Genomic DNA, 12,500 nt, shown 5'->3' on the forward strand with positions numbered 1-12,500 from the left:
GGAGGAGGTAAGAACAGAAGTCCTGCTGTACTGTTGCAGTATGGTTATGAAATGAGTGCTCCTCTCCAAGGACAGGAAGTTTGTTGCAAACAAAAACCACTCATTTCTAGGAAATCAAGAACACCATCGTGACATTACTCTCGTCTTCATTCCTTCACGAGTATGGCTTGTACAACCAATAAGCATTTGGCTTTATCAAGCTGCACAGTTTATATTAGACATCACTAAGTTTCGACAGTGTTGCTATGGATACATTCAGTTTACCGGGTTGAAGTGGCACCATTGCACAAACTCGGTGGAAGAATGGGGAAAATGTTGATTTGGGGAATCGATGTAAACAAAATCAGAATGTTTTGTATAGTAAAAACAAAGGGCAGATTTGTCCGCTTATGAGGGTATTTCCCTTGTACTACAATCCCTTGTAGTCAGCGCGCGTATGACGTCTAGAACTCACACGTAACCAGACGCTGGCTTTCTTATCTACTGCAGCTCTTTTCAGTTCCTGCTCGTTCTTTTTTAGCCTTCAGTTTTTGCCTTCAGCAAGTCAAATGCACGCTGCTTTGGATTCAATCGCGTAATTGACTTGGCCATTGAAGAACATCCCACGTTTTGCTTTCAGAAGTCTTGGCTTGCTTTTGGATGTCTGCAGTCTGAAGCGCCACCTGTTAGTACACATCTGTTAGTAAGCCCTCTGTATTTAATTTGGTGAAAGCTTCTTTTGATTGTTGACGTTGACACAGATACGCCTACCTCCAAGACGCCGTTCTCGATCTGGCTAACTGTTGTAAAAAGGGATTTTCCGCACCAAGCAAATAACAATTCTGTCATCCACAACAGTTGTTTTCTGTGGTCTTCTGGGCCTTTTGGTGTTCCTGAGCTCCCCAGTGCATTCTTTCTTTTTAAGAATGTACCAGTTAGTTGATTTGTGGCCACACTTAATGTTTTTGCTACTTCTTTGATGGGTTTGTTTAGATTTTACAGCCTAATGATGGTTTGCTTCACTGGCAGTCACAGCTCTCTGGAGTTCATACTGAGAGTTAACTCTCATCAAGTTAACCATACTTGAAATCAACTCTAGGCCTTTTCATCTGACTGTAAGTGAAATCACGATGGAGTAACACATACCTGGTGGTCAAACAGCCGAGCAGTATAAAGTGTTCCCTAAAAAGTAGTGGCCACATATAAAAAGTGCTGCACTTCCTACACTGTTTACCTGATTTAGATGTAAATACCCTCAAAAAAAAAGAAAAAAGAAGTCTGCCCTTGGAGGTCTTATTCATTATTTAAATTCAACTCCAGCTCTGGTAGACATCTACCATAACTTTGTCAGTGTCCAAATATTTATGCACCTGACTGTATATATTGTTCCTACTTTTGATTGAAGAGTCTACAGGAGTCTCTGGTTCACAGTGATCCACTGATCAGTGTTCTCACCTGTGTGTGTGTGTGTGTGTGTGTGTGGCAGGTGAGAAAGACACAGGCTTTGAGGTGTCACCGGAAGAGGTACAGCACACAGCAGTAAGGCTTGACGAGCAGGCGGACGCCATCCCCACATCCTCCAGCAGTGATTCACTTAGCTTATCTGATGAGCCAGACGCTCGGGCCAGCCTCCCCACACCCAGCGACATCCTAGTGTCCTACTCAACCTTTCCAGGTGTGTTTGTGTGTCTTTTTATATCTTAAGAGCTACTGCCAAAGTGTTCCCCCCCCCTTATTTGTAAAAACACAAGGCAGGAAAATATTTACAGGAAGCACAAGACGCTAAATTCTATTTTTTAAAATTTATTTATTTATTTTTAAAACGAAATCACATGCTTTCCTGGATTTGTTCCTTTATAATACATTTTTTTTTTTAAAACACGTAGAAGATTACTGTCAATGTTCAGGTTCCTGTTGATCTTTGTGATGAATCAAACAGGACATTTTACTTCCCTGTCACATGACTTCCAGCTTTTACCTGAATACAGGATCAACCTGAAGCATGGGAAGGGATTTTGTGTGTGTTTTGTGTCTCCGCTGAGAAATTCAGTGCAATAATTGTTCAAAGTTCCTGAACAGTTTACCGAATGAATTCCATCCCTAGGGTATGTATCCTGGAGGGACACAAACACAGGCTCGTGGTACGTGGAGACTCTGGATTGCGTTCTGGAGACGAACGCTGCCACTGATGACCTCGCCACCATGTTAATACTGGTATATTTTGGTTCTTAGTTTCGTTCTTTTGAAAGATGATATGCGTTAGTTCTGTCATGAGGGATTTCTGTCTTCCATATCAGACAATATATTAACAAGTATAGTGTCCACCAGACTGAAATCTGGAAGTTCCCCATCATGTTCTTGTAATCTTTAGAAATGGTTTGCATTGCACCCACTAGTACAGCATTTTACAGGCTTCAGATATCTGCTCGGGTTTAAGAACAAGTACCAGAATACTTGTTTTACAAAATTCCCCCAATTACAAACGATATCCACGTTTGAGAATTAAGCACCATTTGAAGTATGTTTGTTACTGCAGTTTAGAAGGTTTCCAGTAGGCTACAATGATGTATTAATATTGTGCGTTAGTATAACTATATACTCTTTATATATGTAGTATACTTTGATGGTGCAATTGAGCAAGGGATGGATGATATAACTGGTTTTATTTTACAGTACAGTAATAAGTAATATCGATACTGATACTGATAATGACTATGACTCACCTTGTTTATTTAAAACTGTAGGAAATTTGCACGTTGTACAAGTGAGAACTTGCAAACGTGGATCTCAAGAACGATCTGTGTAAGGTGGCGATTTCAGACAGGGATTTGCTGTCTTTAGGCCATGGTACATGAGGGTGGTGAAGGCGCGAATAAAGCAGGGAATTTTGTGATTCACAAGAAAGTCACAAGAAATATGGACATGTGACCTTTTTTAAAAAAAAATCCTAATAATTTTTACAGACAAAACAAAATGGCTGTTTAATGGAAATGAACTGCTGGAATATTTGAAAAAAAAAAACCACACATTCTCATTCTATGACTTGCATCCTGTGCGAGTCTGTGAAAACGTAGCGAATAGCACGGGAAAATACACTTCGCGTGCACTTTATTAGGAACACCTGAGCACCTGCTCAATCTGCCAATCATGTGGCAGCAGCATAAGGCACATAATCATGCAGATGCAGGTGAAGAGCTTCAGTTAATCTTCACATCAAACATCAGAATGAAGAAAAAGTGGGATTTTCTATGACTTTGATCGTGGCATGGATGTTAGTACCAGAAGGGCTGGTTGGAACATTTCATAAACTGCTGGGATTTTCCCCACACACACACACACACACACACACACACACACACACACACACAGCAGTCTGTAGAGTTTACACAGAAAGGTGAGAAAAATAAAAAATAAAAACATTGTATGAGCGACAGACCTGTGGGTGGAAACGCCTTGCTGATAAGAGAGGTCAGAAGAAATGGTCAGATTGGTTCGAGTTGCCAGGAAGGATATAGTAACTCAAATAATCACTCTTTACAACCGTGGTGAGCAGAAAAGCATCTCAGCGTGCACAAAACATCGAACTTCGAGGGAGATCCCTTGATCTTTTTCCAGTCTTCATCTGTCCAGAGTCTGTGCGGATGATGACATCGGATTCCTGTCCTTGGCTGATAGCAGACAGACCCAGTGTGGTCTTCTGCTGTTGTAGACCATTCAGCTCGAGGTTTGATGTGTTGTGAATTCATCACAATTGTAAAGCGTGCTTATCTGAGTCACTATAGACTTCCTGTCAGCTCAAACCAATCAGGTCATTCTCCTGTGGTCTCTCTCATCAATGATGAGTGTTTCAGCCTGCAGACCCTCAGCACACAGGATGCGTATTGTTGTTCGCACCACTCTGTGTGAATGCTAGAAACTGCTGTGTGTGAAAATCACAGGACATCAGCAGTTTCTGAAATACTCAACCAGTCCATCTGGTGCTGACAACCATGCCACGGTTAAAATCAGAGAAATCAGGTTTCCCCCCCTCCCCCATTCTGATGTTTGATGTGAACATTAACTGCTCTTGACTTGCCTGACTTGCTGCTGCCACGTGATTGGCCGATTACAATCAATGATACCTGCGTAAATGTACAGGTGTTCCTGATAAAGTGGACAGTAACTGTATGTAAAATATTGTATGTTATTGTATGTAAAAATAAGGTAAGGTTAACCTTTCCCATCACAACCATCAACATTATACCTTTCGGTTCTCCGTTCTGCCTGTCAACATCTTGTTTTTTTCTTTTTAGCAATAGTACACTATTTTACTCAACATATTTCGTTTTCTTTTCTTCTTTTTTTTACTTTTCCGGACTGATTATGATTCAGGGATTCGTATCAACCGACTCCTGTATGGAGTTGTTTTTGAACAGTAGTTGTGGTTATAAAGTAGCACATGATTTGGGTCACAGGACAGCCTTCCCGGAAGTCGTCTGTATTTGGGTGAATCCCAAATGGCTTGCAGTTTGAACATGCACACATAGTGCACTACTTGAGGTGGAGAAACGTTTATTTAGTTACACGGTGCAATTACTGTATATAGGAAGTAAGCCGGTAAAGACGAAGCTTCCGAATATTAAATGGAGAACTGACTAAGAGCAGAGCGATTGAATACTTGAGTATTCAAATGACTCAGGAGAAGATTCGTTTTATATAATGTCTTCTCACTCTTTCTCTCGCTGTCTCTCCTCTTTGTGCAGTTGAACCATGAGGTCTCTCAGATATCCGCCAAAGGCCTGTACAAACAGATGCCTGGATCTTTCAACTTTCTCCGGAAGCTGTTCTACTTTCAGGCACCGAAGACATGAGGCACTAATGATGTGCTTAAACAACTGAAATATGTATCAATCTTGAGCCTCAAGATTGAGACTGGCTAATATTGAGTCGATTTGAGAGAATGGAATCAACATTTTTTTAAAAAAACAACTCGATTCATTTTAAACGGCACTTTGCTTGGCGATTGAGTTAAAGCCTGACACGTCTGTGTGCACTATATACTGTCACAGTGCAATCCGTTATTATTGGCACCCTTGGTAAATACGAGCAACGGTGGCTTAAAAATGGTCTTAATTGTTTAACCTTTTGATCTTTTGTTCACAAAATCCTCTGCTTTCATGGATATCAAACAATTGCAAATACAACACGGGTTTAGCTAAAAAAAAAAAAAACAAAGAAAAATCTTTGTTAAATATAGGTGTGCAACAATTATTGGCACCCCTATGAATTCATATGAGAAAAATATATTTGAAGTATATTCCCACTGATATTTTAAAAAATTTTAGTACACCTAGGTGACTAGGAACAGGAAATTGTTCAACCATGACTTCCTGTTTCATAGGGGTATAAATATGAGGTAACACATAGGCCAAATTCCCTTAGTCATTCATAACAATGGGTAAGAATATAGCTGTGATGTGCGGTAAAAGGTTGTTGAGCTTCACAAAGTGGGAAGTGGCTATAAGAAAATAACACAAGCATTGAAAACGCCCATTTCCACCATCAGGGCAATAATTAAGACGTTCCAGTCGACTGGAAATGTTATGAATCGACCTGGAATTGGACGTGTGTCTATATCGTCTCAACACACTGTGAAGAGGATGGTTCGACTGGACAAAAAATCTGCAAGGATCACAGCTGGAGAATTGCAGAAGTTAGTTGTGTCTTGAGGTCAGAAAGTCTCCAAAACTACAATCTGAAGTCACCGACATCACCACAAGTTGTGTGGAAGGGTTTCAAGAAAAAAAAATCCTCTACTTTCTTGTTTGCAACTGCTTGATATCCATGAGAGCAGAATATTTTTGTGAATTTTTTTTTTTTAATTTTTTTTTTTTTTTTTTTTACAAAAAATCAATAAACAATACAGCCAATGTTTCACAGCCTTATTTGCTCCTATTTACCAAGGGTGCCAATATTAGTAGAGGGCTCTGTATCTATATAAACATGTTTACCATGCTGTTGGATGCTAATCCTGGGGTGACCTTTATTCATTAGTTTTTATATTTACTACTGCATTTCATTGTGAATTTCTGATCTTTTTTTTTTTTTTTTAAATGAAAGGTGCTGTAATTTGTCTAAAGATTCACATAAACACTTCGATTATGAAAACCAATATGAATTGTTAATGTGTTTTTAGCTTTTTTGCCCGTGGGTTGTGAGGGGGTGGTTCATTTTTCACACATAACCAGCTCGTCATCAGCACAACAAATTGGCATGGCTAATCTTTGGCATTTCCTCACAAAATAAAAAAGTTAACAGTGCAAGTAATTAAAGCAAGTAATAAGTCTGTAACGATGCTTTGTTGAGATGTTTGTGGAATGGAGTCTGGGTAGAGTAGATCAACACTTGCCATTACGTTACTGTATTCTCAGGAAGGTTGATGGTTGTGTCTGATAAACAGTCTGACTATTTTTGTTTATTTATTTATTTATTTTGATTAGCTAAAACACATAGTAGCATTTGGCGTGATTATATCTTATATCGACATAATTCTTCAAATGTAGTTCGTTTTTGAATTTATTTATTTATTAATCTAGTTATACAATTTCTATTCCTTTTTTTTTCAATTTTATCCGTTTGAATCTTTCAGATGCTTGGTTTCTTTAGCTCATGCATTGATGTTTCCTGTTCTTTTCACACTTGTCGCAGTTTGACACTGCAGCAGCGTTGTCTTCTCTCTGGGTGTGTAGACATGATCAGGTGCATCTCAAACAATTCATTCCCCCCCCACCCCCCCCCCCCCTCCCCCCCGGCCAACTTGCAACTTGCATACGTTCTAGATTCACTACACATAAAATGAAATATTTCAAGCCTTTTTTTTAATTTGTTTTAAACTTGATTACGGCTCACGGCTCGTGGAACTCGAACACGCGGTATCTGAGAATATTCGAATAAAGAAATTTATAATAACAGGAATGTGGACCTGAGAAGAAGAGCTCTAATCAGGTAATTAACTCAAAACTCCTGCAAAGGTGTCCTGAGGATTTAATCTCTCAGGCTGGTTCAGTACACACGACCGCGATCAACTTAGGAAGCAGAGTGCTTCTTGCTTATTCATGTCTGTCCGTATCATACTGTAAAAGGCCTGCATTTGACCACGAATTGTGAAACAAATCCAGCCTCTGACAAGATTGATTTATTCTGCCACCTTTGTTGTCTGTGGAGGAGCTCGTTCTGTCATGTTGAAGACAACGTGCCATGGTGTGATCATTTGCTCTCTGTTTCACCCGACACCAGACAAACCAATCTAAACATGATCCAGATATCGAGTTCAGTCAGTTCCTTAAAGTCTCATAGATCCTCTAGCGTGTCTTGACGGATTATATGTGACAACAAGCATAGTGTTGTTATTCCACAGCTTCGTTTTATATCCGCGACGATTCCAGTCTCCAAAGAACTGCCACTGACAGACCGATCTACTTTCTCAATTCGGATTCCTTGTGCTTGTTCTCCCCTTTACAGAAGAACTGGTGCAGTCTCTGTGCTCTTCATTGCATATGTTTGTTTATGTCCAATGAAATATACATATATCAACAACAAGACTCTCGCAAATAGTGAATTTCTAATATAATCAAAGTGTGGAGGTAGTGTGCTGGACCCCTGGCCATAGGCTACAGAATATCAGATTATTAGCTTAAAGGTTCCTAAAAAGTATTTCCCACAATGCTCAGCAGCAGCAAGTAGAATTCTGGATAAACCGATAACTATAACGTAATAGTGCACGATTTGTATTCACGTATACTTGTACGTATTTATACCATGGGTTTTGGAAGTATTCCGACGCCTTCAGTTTTTCCTCGTTTTCCTACATTACATTACTCACGGTAAAAATACTGTAAGTAGGTTTTCAATACACTTTATCGAATTACGTACCGTCACAAGGTTTTCTCGATCCCTGTAGCTTAAAAGCGTCCCCAAAACACGAGGCTACCACCACCATGCTTCACTGTAAGGATGGAATTTGGCAGGTGATGTAGTCATTTTTTTTTTTTTTTAGAGCATAGTATCTGATTTCTCAAGTTTTCAGGTGCCTTTTGGCAAACACCATGCAAGCCATCATGTGATTTTTTTTTACTGATGAGTGGCTTCTGTCCAATCACTCTACTGAGATAATGTTTTACTCTGTCACTGTGTCTTTCCAAATCCTGTCTGATCACCTAAAGTTATCACAGGTGACCTTTAACCAGATTGTAAAAGCGTCTGAAAAAAGATCAATACATTCGCCTCAACTCACTTTTCAGCTTAATAGCAAAGAACACTTATGTAAATGTAATATTTCTATTTTTTTTGAATTTACAAAACAATTTTTTCTTTTACGGAGCATTTTGTTGATCACTGTTACGCCCGGATTGTCGGCGCCCTCTATCCCATCCGTCGGTGGAAATGATCCAACATCTGACTACCATAATATTAAATGGGTGATAATGTATTGTTAGAACATAGTCAGTGACACTGAAATGGCGGTGTTGTTTTGTACACCGCGTCCACTTACTGGCCACTTTATTAGACACACCCACCTTATTGGTGCACCACGTAGAGATCCTGTAAATACCATAGATCATTTATTTTCACCAATAGTTGGTGGACTGTTCTCAACCCCAGCAGATTTGAAAAACCCTTTCCCCTGACAATATCAGATATCAGATGAGGTCGTTCGTGGACGTGGTGAAAGATAAGCCTAGGACGTGAAGTTTCCAGAGAAATAAAATGTCCCAGACATGCAAAGTGCTACTATACGTATGGATTATGTGTGGAGAATTTTCCCCCCTAATCAACTTACAAAATGCTCCATTATGAAATATCAGTTATATCGGCTTCCCTTGTGATCTCGCTCATCGACAACATGCTCACTGGACGTCGCGCCATTCTGTATACACTCTATTCCTGGAGCATATCTGGCACCAACAACCTGTATCTGCATTCGTTGCTCTGCTGTTACATGATTAACGGCTTGAACAATTGCCGAATGAACGAATGAAGTGTGTGGTGAGTGGATGTAAATCATTCATCTTCAGAAGCCCTTTTCAGTCTGGGTGTGAGCTGGCAGGAATCACCCTGAATGGGATGCCAGTCCTCACACATCCACAGCTAGGGATCAATCATAGTAGCCAACTGATTACTGGCATGTTTTTGGGAGGTTGGAGGAAAACCATGCAGAACCAGCAAGAACATGCAACTCCACACAGACCAGAGCCGGAGCTCAGGCTTGAACTGCTTTGAGAAGTCTATTGAATGCGAATACATTGCATATAAATTCACTCTCGGTGTACAACACATGAGAATTATACATCGCGAGCATAGAGAAGTACATGACACAAAAAAATAAAAATGGAATTCTTTTTAACTTTCATTAGCAGCACCGAGCAAGTCCTTAGTAGTAGCTGCTCTTGGGTTCAACCCTGTTGAATTGTTGGAAATAAAAATTCCAGGCAGTTTAACATTTTAACTGGCATTCACTGTTTCCCTACAGCACTGTCAATGACAAGTCATAACACGCTTCGGTGAAGCAAAGAAGGATTAAACCTGAGTACAGTGGAGAAGTAGGGGGTGCTAAAGTTGCCAAAAGTGTAAAGTCTTAGACGTGAAGAACACTCATGAGACACGAGTGAGAGAGTGTGTGTGTGTGTGTGTGTGAAAATGAGTAGGCAGAAACAAGAGCAGAGGAGGAACTCAAAAGCTGTTCTCTCTCTTCTCAGTCCGTGAGTGAGTTTAAGTCAGGGCACCAGCTCTGCTGATGGCGCATGTGTGAGCGTGAGAGATCCCCAGTGTGTTTGGTCTACAAGGCTACATATTAATGCAAGGTTGACAGCACTACTTGTTACGTCTCTGAAGGTTTCAACTGGAGGCCAATGTGAGAGGTGGAGAGAATTTGCCTTGGGTAAGTCTTCAACTTAATATCTGTGCTAGAAAACAAGTGTGTGAGTTTTCTGTACGTGTACAGTAATGGCATGGGGTACAGATTGGCATTTCTAAGAGCTCGTGCAACACACACTTCACCATACTAATGTTGGTATTAGATGCATGAGCCGGATCATTAATCAGCAGGGTTTCGTTTTTGGTTTTATAATCATGATTAATCCAAAAAGAACTATATGTCTGGACAAATTCAAATGAACACAGACCCTTTGGTGCACGAAATGAATTCTGAAATGGAATAAGCGCTTGAAGAAGAAGATATTCCCCCCACTTGATAATCAACAGCCATCAGTGATACAGTATGAATGGGTTATATTTTAGTTTGCTCATTTCAATTATGGGAAAAGAGGAAGCTTTGTTTTTTTTTTTCTATGATAGCTCACAGAAAGAAAGAGGGACAGATAGAGAGTGAGAAAGAGAGAGTGAGAAAGAGAGAGAGAGAGAGAGAGAGAGAGAGAGAGGGGAGGGGTGACTCATGGTGAGACTAAGTTTTTGTTGCTCCTAACACAGGAAGCTAACACACTTTCTTCCCTTTTTCTGATGCCTGGTGCACCAGTCACCTCGTCGAGCGCAAGTGAACTATTTTGCAGTTTAACCCCGGCATGCACGGTCACCGTGGTTCACATTAGAGTGAAGCACATACACACATACACACTATACTATCCACGCTGATACCGTATACCTGACATGACTGGTCTCTTTTCTGGCATTTTTAGACACACTATCAGTGATTTTTCACTTTCACTCATACAGTATATAAATAGTCTGAGTAAAGCTTTATTGAACACATTCATTTAGGCAGTTAGTGTATAAGATGACACTATATGACCTTATTTTCACCATCGCAAGAAGTAATTCTGATTGAATTGATCTTTACAGCATCACATAGTAGTGTTTAATATGTTCAGTTGTATTATATAACCTGATGTATAGCCGTCACCGTCACAGATGTTGTTTCTCTGGTTATCTGTGTTGAACATGAATATAACCTCCATTGTGTTGCAATTCCACCCCCTCACAAACATAAGCTCATTGCTACTTTTGCACATGCTATATTTAGTTCCTGTGAACTGTGCCAGGGGTTTTTTTTCTTTTTTATTTTTTTTGGTTTGTTTTTTTCTAACAGTACAGTGTATCTGGGGGCATGCGTTGCATACAGGGGGTTGCTTCGAATGAAAGATCACGTATAGAGTCGGCTGTTATCTTCCGTGTGATCGTTTATACCGACAGTGTGGATCATTTTCATTGCAAGCCCGTGTCTGAATGCCTATTGGATGGTTCTGCTGGCTGGAACTGGATAGAGTCCAGTATGTACAACAACCACAAGGCCGTAACAGTGGTCACCTCTGATCAGACAGACTGCATGCGCGTCGACGTGCGGCTATTTTCTGACATTATTTCGCCATTTTGTGTTCAAAGCAGAGTTCCATGTAGTAGGAGCTACGATGTCGTCCTACAATGTCAAACTGAGGAGAGCTGGAATCGCTGACTATGACACACAGATTAAAGGTAGGACAGAAGCGAAAATGTGTTTAAAAATAACATTCTGATTTCTTTAATAACTTTATCAGCTTATGACATTTCTAAGCAGCTGAGAATAAATCCTGGCCTTTATAGTAAAGGATGGTGAGTGAAAGCAGACAGATGTGTAGTGCAGAGGCAGAGACATTTCACTTGATAACTCTAATGAATTGGATCTTTAAACCATAGAGTTAACTCCAGAATTATTGGCACCTTAAAGGACTGAATGGGTGTGTGAGATTGTGCCCTGCGATGGGTTGGCAGCCCCGTCCATGGTGTCCCCTACCTTGTGCCCCGAGTTCCCTGGGGTAGGCTCCAGGCTGCCTGCGACCCTGTGTAGGATAAGTGGTATGGAAGATGGATGGATGGATGGATGGATGTTCGTTGAATTTTGGACACACCTGCTCTTAATTAGGGTTCTTAATATATTTTTATTTATTTATTTATTTGGACTATTTTAGTCTACTTCTGTTTTAGAATAATAAGAAACACATCAACGCTACACAATTACACAAAACGGAATCATGCCGGGAATGAAGTGTTAAACAAATGAAAGCATTTTTACATTCTTAACAATATTCCTGATGAAGTCGAGCAGTGCTCACCAACCCTGTTCCTTGAGATCTACTTTCCTGCAGGTTTCATCTCCAGCCAACATCAAACACAGCTGTTTTAGTTGACTGAGAACTTCTTAAGGCGACGGTTAGATGGTCAGGTGGGCACGATTATGGTTGGCGCTAAAGTCTTCAGGGTTGGTGATCGTTGAGTTAGAGGAACACAACATCAAAGTTTTGGAAAGGAAATCTAAAAATATATATATATATATATATATATATATATATATTTTTTTTAAATAAAGGAGCTTCAAAGACTGGTTTAGGATCCGTCTTCAAGTGTCTATAGCAAGACGGTCAGAATTGTTCTCACCAAGGGAGGCTTTACTAAATATTAGTTGTAAGGGTGCCAATAATTGAGTGTTTTTTTTTTTTGGCATTATTTAAGAAAAATAAACAGCAGAAATAGTTTGCTGGAGAATATTTTGTTGA

At 40.0% G+C, this 12,500-nt stretch overlaps 2 protein-coding genes across 4 annotated transcripts in view; both read left to right on the forward strand.

The window, feature by feature from the left end:
• Positions 1 to 6,130, forward strand: part of casp9 (caspase 9, apoptosis-related cysteine peptidase) — a 13,422-nt gene extending 7,292 nt beyond the window's left edge. The window contains exons 8-11 of the mRNA XM_053642980.1: positions 1 to 7; positions 1,466 to 1,654; positions 2,084 to 2,193; positions 4,722 to 6,130. The exon at positions 1 to 7 is cut by the window's left edge and continues 141 nt beyond it. Coding sequence (XP_053498955.1) covers positions 1 to 7; positions 1,466 to 1,654; positions 2,084 to 2,193; positions 4,722 to 4,829 — 414 coding nt within the window. The 3' untranslated portion in view covers positions 4,830 to 6,130. The remainder of the gene's footprint in view (positions 8 to 1,465; positions 1,655 to 2,083; positions 2,194 to 4,721) is intronic.
• A 1,030-nt stretch (positions 6,131 to 7,160) lies between these two features.
• arhgap4a (Rho GTPase activating protein 4a) overlaps positions 7,161 to 12,500 on the forward strand; it is a 27,967-nt gene continuing 22,627 nt past the window's right edge. The window contains exons 1-2 of one of the 3 annotated variants that reach the window (XM_053642983.1): positions 7,161 to 9,895; positions 11,353 to 11,442. In XM_053642983.1, the coding sequence (XP_053498958.1) occupies positions 11,379 to 11,442 (64 nt within the window). In that variant the 5' untranslated portion in view covers positions 7,161 to 9,895; positions 11,353 to 11,378. The remainder of the gene's footprint in view (positions 9,896 to 11,352; positions 11,443 to 12,500) is intronic. The other 2 variants (XM_053642981.1, XM_053642982.1) reach the window with 2 other exon arrangements.

Source organism: Ictalurus furcatus, chromosome 15, assembly GCF_023375685.1.
Source record: "Ictalurus furcatus strain D&B chromosome 15, Billie_1.0, whole genome shotgun sequence".
NCBI lineage: Eukaryota > Metazoa > Chordata > Actinopteri > Siluriformes > Ictaluridae > Ictalurus > Ictalurus furcatus.